This window comes from Penicillium roqueforti (genome assembly GCF_015533775.1).
Source record: "Penicillium roqueforti strain LCP96 04111 chromosome Unknown scaffold_45, whole genome shotgun sequence".
In the NCBI taxonomy this organism is placed as follows: Eukaryota; Fungi; Ascomycota; class Eurotiomycetes; order Eurotiales; family Aspergillaceae; genus Penicillium; species Penicillium roqueforti.
Window position 1 is genome coordinate 131,684 of NW_024067609.1, and position 20,775 is coordinate 152,458.

The 20,775-nt window shown below is 49.2% G+C and overlaps 9 protein-coding genes across 9 annotated transcripts; 4 read left to right on the forward strand and 5 right to left on the reverse strand.

The window, feature by feature from the left end:
- Positions 1-354: 354 nt before the first annotated feature.
- LCP9604111_9342 (F-box/WD repeat-containing protein) lies at positions 355-2,388 on the reverse strand (the record flags this gene model as incomplete). The annotated part of the gene is made up of 1 exon (XM_039077586.1): positions 355-2,388. The coding sequence occupies one exon, from the start codon at positions 2,386-2,388 to the stop codon at positions 355-357; it is 2,034 nt and encodes a 677-aa protein (XP_038924703.1).
- Positions 2,389-3,558: 1,170 nt separating this feature from the next.
- Positions 3,559-5,220, forward strand: LCP9604111_9343 (autophagy-related protein 17; the record flags this gene model as incomplete). Its single annotated transcript, XM_039077587.1, has 1 exon — positions 3,559-5,220. One exon carries the CDS (start codon positions 3,559-3,561, stop codon positions 5,218-5,220), a length of 1,662 nt encoding a protein of 553 aa, XP_038924704.1.
- Positions 5,221-5,893: 673 nt separating this feature from the next.
- On the reverse strand, positions 5,894-7,612 carry LCP9604111_9344 (serine/threonine-protein kinase RIO1; the record flags this gene model as incomplete). Its single annotated transcript, XM_039077588.1, has 1 exon — positions 5,894-7,612. One exon carries the CDS (start codon positions 7,610-7,612, stop codon positions 5,894-5,896), a length of 1,719 nt encoding a protein of 572 aa, XP_038924705.1.
- Positions 7,613-7,941: 329 nt separating this feature from the next.
- LCP9604111_9345 (chromosome segregation protein SMC) lies at positions 7,942-11,774 on the forward strand (the record flags this gene model as incomplete). Its single annotated transcript, XM_039077589.1, has 5 exons — positions 7,942-7,979; positions 8,049-8,208; positions 8,257-9,467; positions 9,522-11,419; positions 11,482-11,774. 5 exons carry the CDS (start codon positions 7,942-7,944, stop codon positions 11,772-11,774), a joined length of 3,600 nt encoding a protein of 1,199 aa, XP_038924706.1.
- A 288-nt stretch (positions 11,775-12,062) lies between these two features.
- Positions 12,063-13,565, reverse strand: LCP9604111_9346 (uncharacterized protein; the record flags this gene model as incomplete). The annotated part of the gene is made up of 5 exons (XM_039077590.1): positions 12,063-12,373; positions 12,464-12,921; positions 12,973-13,096; positions 13,150-13,276; positions 13,353-13,565. The coding sequence occupies 5 exons, from the start codon at positions 13,563-13,565 to the stop codon at positions 12,063-12,065; spliced, it is 1,233 nt and encodes a 410-aa protein (XP_038924707.1).
- Positions 13,566-14,399: 834 nt separating this feature from the next.
- On the forward strand, positions 14,400-15,802 carry LCP9604111_9347 (uncharacterized protein; the record flags this gene model as incomplete). The annotated part of the gene is made up of 6 exons (XM_039077591.1): positions 14,400-14,561; positions 14,612-15,005; positions 15,058-15,175; positions 15,227-15,294; positions 15,350-15,380; positions 15,448-15,802. 6 exons carry the CDS (start codon positions 14,400-14,402, stop codon positions 15,800-15,802), a joined length of 1,128 nt encoding a protein of 375 aa, XP_038924708.1.
- Positions 15,803-15,959: 157 nt separating this feature from the next.
- On the reverse strand, positions 15,960-16,686 carry LCP9604111_9348 (GIG1 family protein; the record flags this gene model as incomplete). Its single annotated transcript, XM_039077592.1, has 2 exons — positions 15,960-16,510; positions 16,569-16,686. The coding sequence occupies 2 exons, from the start codon at positions 16,684-16,686 to the stop codon at positions 15,960-15,962; spliced, it is 669 nt and encodes a 222-aa protein (XP_038924709.1).
- Positions 16,687-16,958: 272 nt separating this feature from the next.
- On the forward strand, positions 16,959-18,048 carry LCP9604111_9349 (cytochrome b5 reductase family protein; the record flags this gene model as incomplete). The annotated part of the gene is made up of 4 exons (XM_039077593.1): positions 16,959-16,963; positions 17,013-17,149; positions 17,214-17,839; positions 17,899-18,048. 4 exons carry the CDS (start codon positions 16,959-16,961, stop codon positions 18,046-18,048), a joined length of 918 nt encoding a protein of 305 aa, XP_038924710.1.
- A 1,242-nt stretch (positions 18,049-19,290) lies between these two features.
- On the reverse strand, positions 19,291-20,625 carry LCP9604111_9350 (uncharacterized protein; the record flags this gene model as incomplete). The annotated part of the gene is made up of 6 exons (XM_039077595.1): positions 19,291-19,448; positions 19,509-19,643; positions 19,734-19,875; positions 19,942-20,107; positions 20,175-20,519; positions 20,600-20,625. The coding sequence occupies 6 exons, from the start codon at positions 20,623-20,625 to the stop codon at positions 19,291-19,293; spliced, it is 972 nt and encodes a 323-aa protein (XP_038924711.1).
- Between the last annotated feature and the right edge of the window lie 150 nt (positions 20,626-20,775).

A 20,775-nucleotide genomic window follows, 5' to 3' on the forward strand; every position in this document is an offset into this window, starting at 1 on the left:
CTTTAATTTATGTGAAATGGATGTTCGAAGATGTTCAAATTCATTGATGGTCATATGGAAACACGCTACATGGTATTAACACGAAACCAGAAAGACAACTGAAGAGAAGGACAAGCAGTGAAAAACAAAACCCAAGTAGCGCCTGTAATGCAGTCAGTGGCAATATGTGAGGTCAAAGCACTTTGATTGAGCCACAGCCGTTCGTGAATGCGCCAGGGTATCCATCCATCAAGTGGAGATGCAATAATAATAAAAGAACAGAGAAGATGGCAGCGCCGCAGTTATACGCCCCATCCCATGCAGACAGAAAATATGTAACCAACAAGGAAACTTTTGATAGACAAAAGAAGAAAATCATTGGCCACTCGAGGCCCGGAAATCATACATGCGAACTTGATAGTCATCACCACCAGTGATAAAGCGGCTGTCGCTCAAGCCAATGCAATTGACAGCTGCGCTGTGACCTTCATAGGTATCTTGGCCAGTAGGAACACGAGGATCCCAGATCTTGACCATGCGATCCATGCCACCAGAGGCAATCCGCAGAGTATCAGCAGAAAGAGCCCAAATACCCTCCAGGTGTCCGAAGAAGGTACGAAGGCATCTTCCTGTGCTAGTTTCCCACAATCGGATGGTTGTGTCTACACCGCTGGTGATGATATAGCGCGGGGGTTCAACGCGGCCTTGATCCTGGTCAAAGGAAGAGCCGAATGGTGAGTTCGGGAGAGACAGAGACTTGGCCTCGAGAAGAGGGGAAAGTGTGCTCAGGATGTTGTCGCCGTTTTGAGAAGATGTGCTGACGTGGTCGTTCTCGCAGTCGGCGAGGTGGTTCTCCAGTTCAATTTCTCGAGGCAAAGCAAGAACTTGCTGAACGGCCCCAATGTGGTTATGGAAGACTCGGATGCAAGTCTTGGTATCTAAATCCCAAAGGCGTGCGGCACCATCGTCACAAGCAGTCAGAACCGTGCGCGAAGCCGAGTCGATTTTGACGGCGTTGACTCCCTGTGGGTGTGGTAGAACGAAAGTAGACTTGTCCTTGAAATTCCAAATTTTGACAGTGCGATCGACAGAGGCGGATGCAAGAAGAGTGCAGTCAAAGTGAAGAGCAATGACAGCTTCAGCGTGGCCATTGTATTTGGAGATACATTCGCCTGTACGCCAGTTCCAGATTCTGATGCTGCGATCCAGACTACCAGTGATCAATTTGGTGTCATCAAACTGGAGGCATCGCACTCCGGCAACGTGACCTTTGAGAGTTCTCAGTTCTTCGCCAGTGTCTGTGTCCCATATCTTGACCGTAGCATCATAGGATCCAGTCATCAAAATGTTGTCCTCGAACTGCAGACACATGACACTGTCTCTGTGGCCCTTGAAGACCTTGACTGAGCAGCGCTTGTGCTTCCAATTCATACCGACGACAAATCGATCCCGATAAACCTCTTTCCACGGACGGTAACGAGTCTTGAAATAATTGTCATCCTCTTCAGGGGACTGGGGAAGCGATGCACAATGGCGCTTTGCAAGAACGGAGACTTCATCGGATTCCATCTTGCGTTTGCCACTGACTCTAGGTTCTTCGACCGTCGAGCAAGATTCGACCATTGCGGCTTCAGTCGACCCAGCGGCAGGCTCGTTGTTGCCCCAGTTGGTAGCGCGCAATTCGATCTCGCGCTTGGCTTCACGCAGACGCTTGCGATCCAGAAGGGGAAGGCCCCAACCACACTTGTTACACTTTCGGCGGATATGTTGTTCGCACATCCGGTGCCAAACCACATCATCATCGGCGAGGGCTCTCCAGCGGGAAGAAACTTGTGCTGCTCTGCACAAGGAAGCCGTGTCGAGGTAACGCAGAATTTTGAAGGATAGCTCCGGAGGCAGGGCACCGAGGAAATCGATTCGGATGAGTTCGCGGACACTGGCGGAAATGTAGGATAGTTGGGGGAAGCAGGACTGCGCCAGAATTCCCTGCAGCATGAGAGTTCGCTGCTTCGCCGGAGCAGCGGAGAACAACGACCACACATGGGAAATACCGCGTTGATCACATTGAGGAAGTAAGTTCAGCTCAGATTGCAGCTGGGTCATCGACTGTTCATCGGCTTGGCGTCTGCCGCATTTTGAGTCCGGTTGATGCCGATAGCAGTAGCTGGCATTTACTACGTGGTGCTCGGATGGAGCGGAAACCTGTGAGCGCAAAGGCGCATATTGTCGTGGCTGATATTTTTCGAGGAACGGGGCCACATTTTGCCTGCCTAGTTCGTCCAGGGTTTGGGTGGTATTGTCGGTGTTTTTGCCCGGCGGAGAGCGGTTGGAGTCGGCGTTCGCACTGACCCCCGCGTTTGCGATGACCAGGCTCTGCTGCGTGGACGAAGATTCTGGTTTATCGGCCATGATGGCTGATCTGGTCTCGCGGGTGTGAGGGGACGGCCGCTCGGGCGAGTGACGGTCGTGTCTGATGTACCGAGATAAGAACCAGTCGGTTTGCGTATATCCCTGATCTCTTGGGTTGAATTGATTATTTTGAGCACGCAGAAAATATGTCAATCAATCTCGCGATGTATGTCCTTGAGAATTGCTCGACGATCAGGATAGAGGGGGGGTCAAGGGCTATTTGATTCAACCTTGGAAGTACCCTGAGAGGAAGTATTGAGATAAGAGCGATATCGAGCTTCCAAGGTTGGCAACTAAATTCCACTTGAATGATAAAGAGAAAGAAAAAAAAATGGATCGACAGAGGCTTTTAAATCAGATGATTATTCAATGACTGAGAAAATTGCACAATTCGGATGTGTCTTTGATATCGCCATCGATCAGTCCGGGGAATTATTGCGTGACAGGGGCAGAGCGGCAAATACGTGATCTGGGCGGTGAGGCTGCACGTGACAATGATCCGCATGTCGCCATCTCCACGCCATCGCACCTCAATCAATCAGTTCCTACGCTTCCGACAGGTTGATTCGCTATCATTTGGTGCGACAGGGGTGAAACGGGCCATTTGATCTTTGTATGATTTCAGGCTAGTCCCGCAGCCATCTCACACCGACAACTCACACTTTGTGAGACCCACTGTCCCTAGCTTTCTTGGTTACAACTGCGGATCTACGGAGCAAACCTTCTGTGAACCGCTTGCCGTATAATTCACGTCTTACCCTGGGAATCAGGTCTCGACCGAGAAAGCCTCAGGCTGTTTTTCATCCCTTTATTCGCAAGTCATTTCTGGGCTAGAGCTCGTGCTTCACTTTGGGTCCGCCGTGTAGAGCACGGCCCTGGCTCATTGTACCGAGCTTCCAAGGTCCCCATGACCTAGCTCCCAGGTCTATGGTCTACAAGGTAGCCATTCTCTCCTCCAGTTTTGACCAACTCTACAGCAGTCTAATTTGGCAAATATAGGCCTATATTGAAGTGTCCTAGGGGCTTGGTGGAGTGAACGCGTTTTATCACCCCATTTACCTTGTAGCTGTCAATCAATTTCACCCTTGCCCCTAAGGGGTCTACCACTTCATCGACTCTGGTCTTATCTTATTCCGAATGCGCCATTAACAAGGTTAATTGATTTTCAAAATGGCGTCATCCCAGTCCTCTTTATCGTCCATTCGTCCGCAGGCTGGACTGGACGAGGACCAACAATCCCTACCCCAGGTTGACACTTTGATCTCGTATCTACTGGGTGCCAAACGCTCGCTCTCCTCTATTAGTCATGTCTGGCGGGCCAATGAAATAGTCACTGCGTCACACTCAGCACTGGAGAAGAGTGTTGTCCTGTGCTCTCGGACAGGCTTCTTACGCCGAGGCCTCAATGGACAACTCCGTCTTTTATACGACGTTCGAACCGAGGTCGAGCAGATATCCTACCGGGGTCGTGATGAGTTTTCATTGGCACTAAAAAACTTGGATGCTGCTGATGCTCGGCTAAGAAACACGTTAGATCTGCTTCGCGGGACCATCGTCCACGCGTCATTCAGACCTGGGGATGAAAAGCAGAAGTCCTTACATGACTTTGTCGATGAGCGAGGCGTTGAAGAGCTACATGCATCTTTGAAAGCGTCTATCGATCGCACTAACACAGCGCGCGCTGAACTGGATACTTCCAATCGTGAATTCGATGACGAACTTCAAGCCACCCGAGAGTCGCTTCGTCACTACCACACAGCCACAAAGTTGGCGTCATCCCGGTTATCAATCACATCTTCCTCGTCGTCTGCGTCCGATTCCGGCCTTCTCACCTTGTCGTCTATGCCGGGCCAGATTCAATCACTGGAGGCCCATGCTCAAGAAATGGCCATTCTTTTGGAAGCCCTGGTCAGGCATTTTGATCTCTGTGTCACCGCTGTGAAGCATACCGATGGCGGAGGAGCAGTTGCGCGATCCATCACAGGGGATATGCCAACTGGTGTTGATGGCAGCAATGACGGAATGCCAAACATCGGGGCAGAGATCAACGCCAATCTGAATGCACCTCTTGATCCAATGACTGACGCCGAGTATCAGGAGATGGTGGCTGTTTTAATCAAAGATGCCCCCGAGGCGGATGATGTTGTCATGGAGATCCAAGATCGCATCAATGAGATGGAATCCATATTTGATCAAGTGCAAGCTCAGCGAGATGCCCTGCTGTCCATCTCTAAAGCAACGATCGACGTGCACAGTCACCTTTCCTCTCTCGCCTCCTCCCGCTTACCTCGTTATATTTCCCAGGCACACAACTTCACGCGCGTGTGGCTTGAAGAAAATGACCGCATTAACACTGGCCTCGCTGAACTCTCTGATCTGCACTCTTTATACGATGGGTTTCTCAATGCTTATGACAGCCTAATGCTGGAAGTAGCACGTCGGCGTCATGTTCGCCAACGTGTGGAAAAGGTGCTCCGAGACACCCGGCACAAACTGGACCAGCTCCACGATGAAGATGCCGCTGCTCGTGATACTTTCCGTGCTGAACACGGTGACTTTCTTCCCTCTGATATATGGCATGGCGTTGGCTTAGCGCCAATGCAGGTGCAGTTCACTCGTCTCTCGGGCGGCCACCTAGATAGTGGTCCTGTGGCGCAGAATGCAATCGATGGACCTAAAGCAGACGACTATACAAGGGCTGTCGAGGCAGAAGTAACGGATGGCAGTGCCGGAGGAGAAGAGATCCCTGACCTGCCAAGAGACCTCGTTGAGGAAGCTTACGCAAGGGTCAAGGCACGAAATAAAGTGGCGTCCCAAATGCACACCGCTTGATTTCCGTGGTGTCTACGCTTGCAACTTTTTACTTTCATCCGGTACACCGAGTGTTGTACCATTGCAATTGGCGTCCCCGACCTCGCTCTAAATTCCCCACCACAATTGTAGCTAGGATGGAAATTGGATCTTTCACATCTCAATGCCGCTCCTAACTTTTACATCATGGCATTGGCATGGTGCGGCTTAAATGAAGAAAACACAATAGGTCTGACCTTCCGTCATGCTCCTCATATATGCTCCCTACTCGATGCTCATCTTATAGATGCATACTCTTGCGTTATTCGCGGGATGTAAGCACTGTTTGAGGGCACTTGTGGGGAATTCATGACGAGAGCACGGATTGGAGTGATGACCAAAGAGAGCTCTGATAAGTTTTTACCCACCCGATTTGGTTTCTTTTTCTTTCGAATCAGTTGTCAATACTTCGTATATAGTTATTATGAATAGTCTACTCTTAATGAAAGTTTTCAGGTTCAGTCTTGAGGAGCTTGGATCAAATATTTATGTTTTCCCAATTCTATCAAGTATAGACCAAGGTATCAAATGCCCAATGCTCCATCCATATATGCATTTCATCATCAGATCATGCCAAGCGGTAGATGACACAGAGTGCAAACATTCGCAACTCGTGCACATGCAAAGAAAGATAAGGTCAGAAAGCTACGAGAGCTTATTTCTTCTTTCTACAAGAGCCAGAAACAAGCTTTTTCTTCATGTGCTTCGGCATCTTGTTTGCCCGCTGCTCACGCTTCTCCTCCTTGACCTTTGCCTTGTGGTCGCGCTTGGAGTCTTTGTCTTCGAAACGCTTGCCTCGTGGCGGCTTCGGCGCGAACGGATCTATTTCCTCGTCATCTGAGTCGGATCCGGAGACGGAGACGCCGCCGCTTGCATCAGACGCATCATCTTCGACAGCATCAGTAGCAGAGGCCTTCTTTTTTTCGCCGGCCAAGAGGTCTCCGTAAATCAGGTCAGCACCTTCGCCATCGCGGATGCGTTCGGCGTCACGTTCGACATCATACACTTGCTCTAGGGTCTGAGGAATATATTGTTGACGGAAGACGGCGGTGTCAACATCCTCGGCCTCCTGCTGCTCATCATCACCCTCCTCACGGGCAACGAGGAGCTTTTCGATGGCAGTCGTCATCTCTTCATTGCCAGCGGTGCCATCCAATGGTCCTTCTGGGGAGATGATGAACTGGAACACAGTCCGCTCGGGAAGAGTCTGGATGTTCTTTCGGCGGAAGAAGTCGCTGACGTTCTTGATATCCATGCGCAGGAATTCCAGACTGCGCGGGTGGTCGTGCTCAACACTTTGACTGACATCGATGATATACAGGCGTTCCTTATGGTACAGAATGTTGTACTCACTCAGATCAGCGTGCACCAGACGACATGTCTGGTACATAACGCGCATATAGCCCAACAATTCAATATACAGTGCGCGCCAGCGAGTTTCAGGTTCAGGGATATTGAAGTCCACATCCTTGAGGCGCGGTGCGCCTAGACCTTTTGAGCTACCGATGAATCCCATAACAAGGACGTGCAGACGAAGGAAGATAGGCTCGGGGCAGGGAATACCAGAGGCATAGATTCTTCGCAGGTTTCGCATCTCTTTCTCGGCCCAAAGTTTGACCATGGCGCGGTTGTTGCTCTTGTTGTAACCCTGGCGGAAACGGAACTCTCCGGTGACGTACTTATCGCGATCCTTGAATACCAAGATACTTGTCTTGTAGACCTTGATCGCACGGTGTAGTGGGGCAGCATCCGGGTCTTCCTGCGAGACGGACATGGCATGGTAGACATTCGCTTCCTTTCCGGTCGACAAACATCCGTGAATTTCTGAGACGAGGCCTCGGTTGATCATTTGCAGCAGAAGCATCCGCGTACGGGGATCCAACACTTGTTCTGATGTGGCTCGGTCTGCCTTATCTGCTCCACCCTTGTCGCTGCGCCCCGAAAAGCCGGCCTGTTGGTCGTCCAGCTTGATCTTCGCAGCATGACGAGTGAGAGACTTGACCTGGTCATCGACATATGCGGATGTATTCACGGTAGGCTTCTGGGTGTTCGTCTTGGGGTATGTCCATCTCGGCACGTTCGAGTCGCCAGCGAGGTCGTTGATTCTGCGTTGGCGATTGTATGCTTTGGTAAGATCGGTGTTGTCAGAAGACAGAATATCTTCACGATCCAATTCATCGTCAAAAATGTCGTCGTAGTACTCGTCGTCCTCTTCCTCTTCCTCTTCCTCCTGCCCATCGGGCGGATATTGCCCCGCCTCGGCGGAGTCTGCGGTATCAGGGTTCACGTAGCCTTTGTTGGGCACGTAGGTATGCGACGGCGCGAGGCCATCGGCAATTCCAGCTGCCGCGGCAGTATTCTCATTCGAAGCCATTCTGGATCTCCAAAGTTGAGAATGTAGAGATTTGAAATATGTCCCGCGGGTCCCCAAGGTTTTTTTTTTTTCTGTGCTCAAATTAGGGTCACCGCCCGGCAGAACCCCGCGCCCAACGAGACGCGCTAATTTCGTTCCTCGCGTATGTAGGCAATCTCCTTGGTTTTGCAACGAATCACGATACCCCTCGGCCTTTGTCTGTTCATTACTAGAGAGATCTGCTGGCCTTGATCTTTGTGATATACTCCATCCTTAATTTTGCTCTTGCGCCAGGCGCGTTATGCTGAGAGTCCTCTGATTGATCCTCGCGTCGCGCGTTTCTTCTCAAGATGTATGTCAAGCAGATCATTATCCAAGGCTTCAAGAGGTATTTTCCCACCCCATCCGCAATCTCTATGACGTTATGAAATTTATATTGACCTCGTACCAAATTCAGCTACAAAGATCAGACGGTCATTGAGCCATTCTCCCCCAAACACAACGTCATTGTCGGCCGCAATGGTTCCGGGAAAAGTAACTTCTTCGCGGCCATTCGCTTTGTCCTCAGCGATGCCTATACCCATCTTGGCAGAGAGGAACGCCAAGCTCTTTTGCACGTATGTATACTGGTGTTGCTCCAATCTACATAGGTTGACCCCAAGCAGGAAGGTTCCGGTTCGGCTGTGATGTCCGCCTACGTTGAGATTATATTCGACAACTCCGACGATCGATTCCCCACCGGCAAGCCAGAGGTCGTCCTGCGTCGTACCATTGGTATCAAGAAGGATGAATACACCCTCGACCGCAAGAATGCCACCAAGAACGATGTTATGAACCTGCTCGAGTCGGCTGGTTTCTCTCGCTCCAACCCTTACTACATTGTTCCCCAAGGCCGAGTGACTGCGTTGACCAACATGAAAGACTCCGAGCGGCTGATTCTGCTGAAGGAGGTCGCCGGTACTCAGGTCTACGAAGCCCGTCGTTCAGAGTCTTTGAAAATTATGAGTGAGACCAACAGCAAGCGTGCCAAGATTGACGAACTCCTCGATTACATTAACGAACGTCTTGCCGAACTCGAAGAAGAAAAGGATGAGCTTCGGAGCTATCAGGAGAAAGACAAGGAGCGCCGCTGTCTAGAGTACACCATTTACTCCCTCGAACAACAGGAGATCGGCAAGGTTCTCAATGAGATTGAAGAGCGACGACAGAACGGCGTTGAGGATGCCGACAATAATCGTGACCAATTTGTTGAGGGCGAGAAGGCCATTGCTGAGATCGATGTTGAGATCGCTGAGTGCCGGCAACAGATTGAGTTCCTGAAGGTTGACAAGGCTCAACTAGAGGACGAACGGCGTGAAGCATCGAAAACTCTAGCTCAGAATGAACTGCAGGCCAAGTCTCTTGCTGACAACCAGGCTGCTGCACAAGCATTGAAATCCCGCTACGACTCCGACCTCAGCTCTGTTCAGACCGCTATCAGTGAGCGTGAAGCCGAACATCGCGAAATTCTTCCTAGATTCAATGCCTTGAAGGATCAGGAAGAGACAGTTAGATCACAGTTGACGGATGCCGAGACATCGCGTCAGCGTTTGTATGCAAAGCAGGGTAGAAACTCGCGATTCAAGAACAAATCTGAGCGTGACAAGTGGCTTAACATGGAAGTCCGCGAGAGCCATAATTCCATCAGCACTGTCCAGGGTGTGATCTCTCAGACACAAGAAGATATCCGAGACCTTGAAAGCGAGATTGCCGCTTTGGAGCCTGAAACTGAACGCTTGCGCCAGCAAATCGATGGACGCGGCGACACAATGCATACTGTGGATCAACAAGTCCAAGATGCCAAGGATGAAAGAGACCGTCTCATGGACCAAAGAAAGTAAGCTCGCTTGAACCACTCATAGGCTATAACCAGACATTAATGATTATGTAGGGAACTCTGGAGAGAAGAAGCGAAGCTTGACTCCGTGCTTTCGAATGCATCCCAGGAGGTGGACCGTGCTGAGCGCAATCTCTCGCATATGATGGATAACAACACCAGTCGTGGAATTGCCGCAGTGCGTCGAATCACGCGTCAGCATAACCTCGAAGGTGTTTATGGTACTCTTGCCGAGCTTTTCGATGTCAATGATAGATATCGGACCGCCGTAGAAGTTACTGCCGGCCAGAGTTTATTCCACTACGTTGTTGACACAGATGAAACTGCTACAACCGTTCTCGAGATCCTACAAAAGGAAAAGGCTGGTCGTGTGACATTCATGCCTCTGAACAGACTTCGTACTAGGCCGATGAACATGCCTCGTGCTAGCGACACAATACCCATGATCGATAAGTTGCAGTACGACCCGGCATATGACAGAGCCTTCCAGCATGTGTTCGGCAAGACTATCATTTGCCCCAACCTACAGGTTGCGTCGCAGTACGCACGAAGCCACGGTGTCAATGCTATCACTCCAGAGGGTGATCGATCAGACAAGCGTGGTGCCTTGACTGGTGGATACCACGACTCTCGTCAGTCACGACTAGACGCTGTCAAGATTCTAGCTAAGTGGCGAGATGAGTATGAGACCAAGAGAAATCGCGGTACCGAAATCCGGAAAGAGTTAGAAAAACTTGACCAGCTGATCACTAAGGCTGTCGGTGAACTGCAAAAACTTGAGCAACAAAGACATCAGGTCCAGAACAGCAGTGGACCTTTACGACACGAGTTGAGGGCCAAACGTGATCTCCTCCAAAACAAGACCGATACTCTTGATGCCAAGCGACGCGCTCTTCGAAATGTTGAGTCTAACCTTGCGGCCCTGAACGATCAAGTCAATGCGTTCCAGACTGAACTGTCTTCTCCTTTCCAGAAAGCTCTCACCAGCGAGGAGGAAGCTCAACTAGAGACTTTAAGCAGCACAGTGCAAGATTTGCGCCGCCAATACCAAGAGCTTGCCGGTCAGCGAAGCGAGCTCGAGGCACGCAAGTCAGTGTTGGAAGTTGAGCTTCGAGAGAATCTCAACCCTCGTCTTGACCAGTTACTCAACAGAGACATTGACATCGCCGACGAGGAAGTTCAAGGCAACTTGAAAGAGACACAGCGTGAAGTGAAGCGCATTGGCCAGACGTTGGAAAAACTCAACGCCCGACTCAAGGAAGTTGACACCTCAATTGAGGAAGGCACTTCTCGGGTGATAGATCTGCAGCAGCGTAATGCGGAGACCCGACGAGAAATTGAAGACCTCGCTCGGTCTATTGAAAAACACCAGCGACGTATGGAGAAGAGCATGCAAAAGAAGGCAGCACTCACTAAGCAAGGTGCCGAATGTGCGGCTAACATCCGTTCCCTCGGAGTTCTTCCGGATGAAGCTTTCACCAAATACCAAAATACCGACTCCAACACTGTTGTCAAGAAGCTCCATAAGACCAACGAGGCTCTTAAGAAATATTCCCATGTCAATAAGAAGGCGTTTGAACAGTATAACAGTTTTACCAAGCAGCGTGAGACTCTTACTACGCGTCGTTCTGAGCTAGATGCATCCCAAAAATCCATCGATGACCTTATTTCTGTTCTTGATCAACGCAAGGATGAGGCCATTGAAAGAACTTTCAAGCAGGTCTCACGCGAGTTCCACAATGTGTTTGAGAAACTTGTTCCTGCCGGTCGTGGTCGTCTTATCATTCAAAGGAAAACAGACCATGCTCCCCGAGTCGGTGAAGATGTTGACTCAGATGACGAGGCAGCTCGGCAGAGCGTCGAAAACTATGTCGGTGTTGGCATCAGTGTGAGCTTCAATAGCAAGCACGATGATCAACAACGTATTCAGCAGCTGAGTGGTGGACAAAAAAGTGAGCATTTCCAGTCCGAATGCGTATTTTGTTTTGCTGTTGCTAACCAATCTCCCATGTAGGTCTTTGCGCTCTCGCCCTCGTTTTCGCCATCCAGGCTTGCGACCCCGCACCATTCTACCTATTCGATGAGATCGATGCCAACCTGGATGCTCAGTACCGAACAGCCGTTGCACAGATGCTCAAGTCCATCTCGGATTCGACAAATGGGCAGTTTATCTGTACTACCTTCCGACCTGAAATGCTGCACGTCGCGGAGAAGTGCTATGGTGTAAGCTTCAGGCAAAAGGCCAGTACTATCGATGTTGTCTCCCGCGAGGAGGCTCTGAAGTTCGTGGAGGAGCAAAAGACTTGATGTATTTCCCAGGCGTGCTCTTTGTATATTGTAATCAACATTTGCTTCGATGGACTAGCTGGCTGGCGTATTCTGATACCGAACTCTTTTTTTATTCTTCAATTTCAAATTTTTATTCTTGCGGCGTAGTTCTTTGTATATTTCTCAACGAATTGGATTTCCTTGACCGACGGACTTGAAAAAGAAGCGAAGCTTGACTGCAGGCAAAATCGGATATGTATGTGGACTGGCACTGTATAAATGCGACAAAACGATTTCATTTCATAATTTTTACAGCGTTTTCACAATTCAAGCTAGCTCACACTCAATCAAACTCTCCACGCCCCGCTGCGCAGTCCAAATCTTGACAATCTTCAGCCCAGCAGACTCCAACAACGCATGCCATTGGTGTTCTGTACGCTCACCAGATCCAATCTCCATCATAATCAAATCCAGACTTGTGGTTTCCCAATAAGCCCCCGTGTCTGGAATCACATTCTCGTTCACCAACACCTTGCTATAACCAGGCTTCATAGCAGCTACTGTATTAGCGAGGATATTGCGACAAAGCTCATCAGGCCAGTCATGGAGAACAGAATGCAAGTAGTACGAGCGGGCTCCTATGCGGGCAGAATGTTAGTATATGCCAGCAATCGATGGGCTCAATATTTCAATACGCATGGTCAGGGGAAAGTCTTCCGTTTTTGTACCTTTGACTGGTTGCTCAGTAAAGAAATCATGAGCAGTAACTTCAATCGTGGGGTGTAGATCCTTAACCGAAACCACCACCTCAGGAAGATCCTGAAGCACCAGACGACCGGGGAGGCCAGGCCATTTCCGACGGAAATCGGATAGATCATGGCCGAAACTGCCTCCGAGATCAACGAGCAGGACATCGTCCTCGCCAATCGTGACGCCGTCCACAAGCCGCTCTTGGACCGGGTAGAAGCCGGGATCCATCCAGCGTACTCGGCCTTGCCCGTAGACTGACATGTGATTATTAAACTGCTTTGCCGTGAGCGGTTCTTGCTGCAAATGTCCGAAGAAGCCTATGTCTGTTTCATAGCCCATCTGGAATGCTGTATCTGTCGGACTTGTGGGATTTTGGTAGTTGTTTTTCTTGAGGAAGGTCGGTAGAGCCATAATACCTTTGGTGAAACGGCGTGTCCTGAACTTGTTAGTCGGGGTTGAGGGTATGGAGCTCTGACTATCAACCTACATGAGCGGAAATGCATCGCTATATCTTTCAACAATAAGGACTTTTGAGAAGCCAGTCGGGCTGTACTCGTTGTAGCCGGTCTCGGTTATTGTTCCCATCGCAGCGAGATGCTTCATCAGTCGCCCTACACGATTTGTCAGATATTGGGTTTTGCTGGCGTACAAACAAACTACTGACCGAGCAAGATTGGATCCACACTGGTTGCCTCAGCAAGCTCATTGACAGTCTTCGGTCTGTCATCTGTTCCAAGAGCAGAGAATAGATGTATGTCAACAGCGGTCTCTATGGCTGCATAACTCGTAGACTAAGCAAATGCAATACCCGTCAGTCGAAACAGTTTCAAACTTGTCTTGGGCCACATTATGGTGGTTACAACACACCTCAGACCAGCAGTGTCGAATGATTGCCTCTCGGGGGGTTTCCAATGCATAAGCCAACGATTGGACGGCTTCTAGTAGCTTAAGCCGTGCTTTGGGGTCCTGGGCAAGGAGGTCTTTGCCATGACTCGCAACCGTTTCAAGGAGATCAGGCACGGTATCTGGCAGGTTTGAGATGAGAGCAAGACCTTCTACATCGGTTGCATTGGACGCCATGATGGACTGTGTTTGCTGCGATGTATATGTAGAAGAGGAAGTGGGAGTCAAGAAGTATCTCAACAACACAATCTCATGTTACTAAATTCTAGTTGCCAACATATATTGTCTAGTAAAATTGCCAACCCCCTGACAGGATCACTATCCCTGTCTCCTAGTACATTAGTACATACATTAGTGTCATATTTTGTTCCAGGTTAAGCGACCTTAAGCCACAATTGGTTGGTTATTGCTTCTACTGAGCTAAACTCTATGACCCATGCAGTCATTATCTAACCGAGTGAATTCTCCAGGGCTAGAGCTCTTAACAGCTCCGCATAATGCAAGGATATTGGATCCACGAACAATACACGCATTGACTGGTTCATATGAATCCGACAGGAAATCAAAGGTACATAATACGAGAATTACTTTCCAGGGTTCTACTTAGCGGGACCGGGGCTTTTCGGATTCAAAGGTACTATCTTATTGTGCGTACTTTTGTACTTAGTACTATAATAAACGAGGCAATATATGGAGTAATTTGTGAAAACACGCTAAGGCCGTACCGTCTGGGGGCCAAAACTATGGACTTGTTGTTAAGCCAATCGCGATCCTAGCGCTTTAGGACCCTGATTTTTCTAGGGAAGCGATTGGTCAACTCAGCTAAACATGACGCTCTATGATCCCGTAGGTACGTGCTATAACAATAGTACCTAAGTACAAATTCTTTTAGAAATAATATGTCCTCAGCTGGCCATTTCTCCACATTTCTTTTTGGTCCTCTTAAGGCCAGAGAAAACCGTGATTCTCCTATAAGGAACACATCGGTCGCTACTCTCTATCATGGCAACCATGGACGCTGAATACATAAACCAGACAAAGGGTCCACGTATTCTAGGGGTCTTCTGGGCTTTTTTCAGTGTAAGCGTGGTGATGGTATCCTTACGATTTTATATCCGAGTCCGAGTGTTGAGGAACATTGGACTCGATGATTATATTGTCCTGGTGGCAATGGTATGTACCTTCTAGTTGATTTTGAGATACGCCAGATACCAATTACATAGGTTATGGTCACCAGTTATACAATTCTCACCACGGTGAACGTCGTTTTAGGCTACGGAAGCCATACCTCTGTCTTGATGGAAAAAGGCGGGATTGACTTGATCGAACGTATTCTAGTCATTAATTATGCAAACTTTGCACTAGGAATCATGTCTTTCACAACTCCAAAACTGGCAATCGCTGCTCTCCTGAATCGCATCATGAATCCCAGCCGCTTGAGCCGAGTATGGCTATGGATATTGACAGCCTCGGTGTTCGTGACATCCACCATCTGCATCATCGTTCTATTCACCATGTGTGATCCTCCCCGGGCTTTATGGAAGGTACATCTCATGAGTGAGGGGGCAAAATGTCGTTCGACCAAGATTTTGGTGGGCTATGCAATCTTCACTGGAGGTATGTTTCTGGACTGTATACTTTTCGCAAACCAGCAACTAAACATTCTCAGTTCTGTCGGCGGGGGTCGATCTATATCTTGCAGTTTACCCGACTGTGGTATTGCTACAACTTCAAATGTCGATTCAGAAAAAATTGGCCCTGTGTGCGGCTTTGGGGTTGGGCGCCGTGTAGGTTGATTGATGTTATTGTCTAGAGAAAGTAGCTGATCGTCTACACAGAGCCTGTGCAATGGCTATTATTAAGTGTCTACAGCTACCAGGTCTATATAATACGGAAGACTCAACATGTAAGTTGCTTTAAGTGCATAACATGAGATATATATCACTGACACGGCATAATAGATGCAACAGCAGATCTTGTTATATGGACGAGGTATGTTTTAAGTCCTATTTTTCTCCGGCCTTGACACAAAAACTTATATCGGCGTCTCATCTATCAGCGTCGAGTCCAACATCATCATAATGGCCTCCTGCATCCCAACCTTGGGTCCGATCTATGAAATGATTCGAGGCAGACGTTCCTGGAGCTCACACGCGCGATACGAGAGCGGAAAGTTGCGCTCTTACACGGATAGACCCACGAAGAAATCGGCAAGCAATACTCGCGAGGACGAGGATATCCTCATGACCACGGATATTAGGGTTACAAGGAGCGGCAGCCAAGAAAGCATTTTGAACTCGGATCAACTCCGGAAAGAGGCCTATGTGGCAGGTAAGATTCATCGCACGGATCAGGTAAAGATCGAGTACGAGACAAGACCTCAAGGTGAGAATGGACCTGCACCTTCATGGTAGCATGGTTTGTCTACTAGTGTACTACTACCTCTTATGATCATTATTGCGGGTTGACTAAGTTGTAACCTTTCAACTCTACCTAATTCCATCTTTTCTTCCCGAGCGATGTTGTCGGGAGCGAAATGCTTCTAATCTATCAACAATCCTACCAGCAACTTCACTCGTTTACCCATTCGAATATGATATCCTCGGGGACATCACGGACCAAAATATGGACATGCTCCAAGGCCCGCACACTCTGTAGGCCAACCCAATTCTTAAACCATAGCACATGGGAGTCAGGGTCCGAGAAGTTTTGGGGATCCTTAGCCAATCGGTGCACGAAAGTCTTTTGAACAAAACCGTTGATGATTGCACGAGATTCATCGGTCAAATGGCCCTCATCGGATTGTACGGGGATAGGAGTGCGTAGCCACACGACAAGATGTGAGATTCCGGGGGTGAGGCCATAGGGCCAGTCATTGCGGAGGATCTTGTAGTCCTCGGGATCGGCAAAGGGACGCGGGTTCTTGAAGGTCGCTGTCCCGCTTTGCTGGATAACCGCGGAGCCAGTGCCGCTGGCAGTGTTCAGCGGCAAATCCCACTTTAATCGCCGCTGGCAAATATAATTCATGATCGTGCCATACTGGACTTTAGTCTCTTGTGTCCAGGCCAGGTACCGGCGGAGATCGGAAGGCTTCCGCTTGAGTGCGCCGAGGTCATTTCGTGCTATTACGGCATATGGCATGAGGGGAATTGTTCGAGCACAAGTGAGAAATATACTTACCGATGATGCTTTTTAGGTCTTCCCAGTCGTGGTATACGTACTCCTCGTCGGTCATGGCCAGGAGCTTGTGGTCCAATTCCGTTAGATTAAAGGCAGGGACTTCTGGTACTTCGGGCATTTTGGAAATGATCAAAAGAAGAAATCAAAAGCGATGTCAAGCAAGGCAATAGCCTCAGTAAATCGAATAACTCCAGCAAATCCAGTAAGTCCAAGTCCAAGTAAGTCCAAGTAAACACGGAAAGCCGGGGAAATCGTAACCCCAAAGGGTGGGAAATTCCGTTGGGCGGAGCCCCCTCATCTCTTTTTTATCTTCTCTCTCGCCTTTTCTTCTTCTCTTTCTGCTTCTATCGCAACTGTCTTATTGAAATACAGTGTCCGAGTTCTGTCATAATGAGGTGAGTCGATCTTCTCCTGTAATATCGAACAATGGCTGATTCCTCCAAGCCTCGCCAACATCGGCACGGCCCTCGTGCCCTCGGCCCTGCTCATCGCGAGTGTTTACGCCATTAAGCCCGAGTTTATCGCCTATGCAATTGCTGTCGCTGGAGTTCTGGCTGGTTACTTGGTTTTCAGCACCAGTAGTGCGTGCATCTTTTTATGTCCAAATACTGGAGTGAGGAATTAAGCTGACCCCCGATGTCGCAGAGCCTCGCAAGGTCTTGAACCCCACCGAGTTCCAGAACTTCGTCCTCAAGGAGAAGAACGAGATCTCTCACAATGTCGCTATCTACCGTTTTGCCCTCCCCCGTTCCACCGATATCCTCGGCCTCCCCATCGGTCAGCACATCTCTCTCGCCGCCACTATCGCCGGTCAGCCCAAGGAGGTTGTCCGCTCTTACACCCCTATCTCCTCCGACAATGAGGCCGGCTACTTCGATCTGCTCGTCAAGGCTTACCCCCAGGGTAACATCTCCAAGTATCTTACCGAACTGAAGATTGGCGACAACATGAAGGTCCGTGGCCCCAAGGGCGCCATGGTGTACACCCCCAACATGTGCCGCCACATTGGTATGATCTCCGGCGGCACTGGTATTACCCCTATGCTGCAGGTCATCAAGGCCATCATCCGCAACCGTCCCCGCAACGGTGGCAACGACACCACCAAGGTTGACCTCATCTTCGCCAACGTCAACCCCGAGGACATCTTGCTCAAGGACCAGCTCGAGGAGTTGGAGAAGGAGGATGATGGATTCCGCATCTACTACGTTCTTAACAACCCGCCCGAGGGCTGGACTGGCGGTGTTGGCTTTGTGACTCCCGACATGATCAAGGTAAGTTTGCGTGCTGTGCTCGCCTGTGCCACCTCGGTATTAATTAAGCTTTATTATAGGAGCGCCTGCCCGCCCCCGCTGCCGATGTTAAGATTTTGCTCTGCGGTCCCCCTCCCATGGTCAGCGCGATGAAGAAGGCCACCGAGGCTCTTGGATACACCAAGGCGCGCCCCGTCAGCAAGCTGGAGGACCAGGTCTTCTGCTTCTAAGGGATTCGCTGCGAATCAAAGAAAAGTTGCTGTTTTCGAACTTGACTCTGCCTTTAATAAATGTGAATCTTCTACAGAATGTTAGCGGGCCCGCCGTGAAGCATTTTTCTTTTTTGATGTATAATCTCTGGTGTGGTTATATATGTGAATAGACCTCGGCCTACAAGGGATTAAATGAGCGCACCGGGGATCGAATGCGTGAGATATCCGCCTAAACCTTGGTATTATACCATGTTCTTAATTGTCTAAAAGTCAAGACTCCAGCCAAAGCAATGGCTCTAAAAATTCCCATGAGCGATGTCCCCTTCAAACCCCTCTGCGCTGCCTCTGAATCCATGAAAGTCCTAGGATTCGCTCATTTTCATCGCCATCAGCTTGTCCTCGGGCTGGGATTTGCCTGGTGGCTTTCCCAAATCCGTGAAAAGGTCCTTATGCCGGCACCGGGGACAACGACTCTCCTCAAGTTCACTTGGGGAGAGTACTATGGATATAGGCAGCGGGGGTAGATCATATACACAAGGCTCGCACATGCGGCAAAACATGCAGTATAGTCCATATCGACATCTCTCTCCACAACAAGCGCAGGGGGCTTCCTCATGGCCGTCTACTTTAATGAAGTCACCTGGTCGATATATCCTGTTCTCGCAGCCGCAATCGAAGCAAAATCGACGGTCACTCTCGGCGTGGCCTTTTCCGCGCTTGGCTCGTAGTTGATTATCGGCAAACGCTTTTCGGGGTCGAAGTTTCAGACATATCTTGCACGAAAAGAGGTGGTTATATCTGGAATAATTAGTAACTAGGAGATAGGTTGATCGACATAGCAAGACTTTGTCATGCTAGGAAGCAGTTACATTGGCCATTGCTCTATTTCAAGTAGAAACGATAGTTTCTGTTCTTCTGTCGTAGGCGGCTTTGTAGGAACAATAGCCCTGAAACGTTGGTTTGTTTGGAGAAGTGCAACAGGCCAAGGCCATAATTGTACAGGCGGTGATTAGAGCGGTGAGCCAAAAACTAGTTTATTTAGTTTATCGTAGTGGTCCGATTCGTCTGTTGAGAAAAGAATGACGTGGATGATTTTTCAAGGCCTAGAGATACGAATGGACATACTTTACTTAGCAACGTCCCGGTACAGTACCTATTGAGATGTGTTCTATCTAGATATGTACTCTTATATCTAGCTATAAAGTTAGTGGTATTTCCAATTTGTCCAAATAACCAATGATTCACATCATTAATTGAAAACTATTCCCGATTGCCACTAGGTGCGGGCGAATGAGAGCGGGAAGATCCAAATGATACCCTATCGCCATCGCGAGGTTGAGTTGTACTCCGAGTCATACCCGAAGCTGTGATTGCACGTGTATAAGCATCGTCCCTGTCATAAGACGATCTGTTGATTGCTGTGGCAACATATATATCGTCAGAACTGGTATTCACGCTTCGCAAGTCCATAACCTTACCTTCATCTAAACCCCGAGAATTGTTGGCATCAGACACTTCTTCCACGTCTTGACTGCGCTTTTTGTCTTCATTGCGATCCAGCCCTTGTAGAGCTCGAACTCCGTACGATGCCGTTTCGCTCATGTACCATACAGCTAACGCCCGTGTCAGTATACGGATATGAATGCCAGATATCGTAGTCCATCAAGACCGAGACAGGCCTGCAAGTAGATATATTGACTTACTCTTGAATGGCAGCATCGCAATCTTTCCACAAGTAACCGCAGACCCAAAGCCCACAGTTCTCGCGACTTTCATCGCCGTCTCGGTTCGCGTTTTAGGTTGCGCGACTTTCTGGCCCATCGGCACGGGTGCGTCATTCTCAGTCTAGACAATCAATAATCTGGTCAGTTCTGGGTGTCCACTTGAGCTAAGCCGCATTGCGCTTGTTACCTCGCGTTTCCTGTGCGCATCTGCGATATGCGAGACAGTAGGTTTGATGATGGCTTTGATCAGACTTATGGATACGCCCTTTGCGTCGACAAGGAACGTAGTCTTGACTTTTTCTTCGACGAGCTCGGGGGTTTTATCGCGTCTTGTGTGTGCTGGGTACTCATCCCTGTTTAATGTCATTAGCTCAAGTTCCCAAGTTCAAACCGGACTGGCCGAGTCAAAAAAGGACCTACAATTCTGCCGTGGAGCCGCCTCCTCTTGTCGAAATGACGACCACATCAGCCTCGACCTTGCTGCTAAACGATGGTTGTAATTGCATGCGATGGATCACAGGCTCTGTGTCAGCATCACTGCATTGAACCTTCTCCCATTTTAATTGGCGATAGAATGATTGGACGGCGTTTGCAGTGCCGTTCTCTCCCTGGATCTTCTGGCCTAACCTTGAAGCAACTCGTTTTACCTCTGGTCGTAGGCAATACTGGAACGCCTCGAAAAAGACTTCGCTGCTGAGCGCTTGCTCGCGAAGTGGAGATGGACCGAGTCCTGCGTTGTAGATGGTCGTTGCCCAGAAGGGTTGGCTAAGAATTATCAGCGTGAAACCTTACAATTTAGGCTCATGCGTGGCCCGATCAAAGAAATTCAAAAATGGAAGGCTTACTCGCAAAGAAGTGGTAGTGAGATCATTGGTTTCCCGTTTTTAGCACCCTGTACGAAGGTGTATAGCGGCCAACAGTCGGATGCCTGATTTTAATGGTTTTATCGCCTAATTGGGACTAGCTCTTACCAGTTTTAGACCGCCTTTGACACCGCTCAATACCATCTTTTGTAAGTACA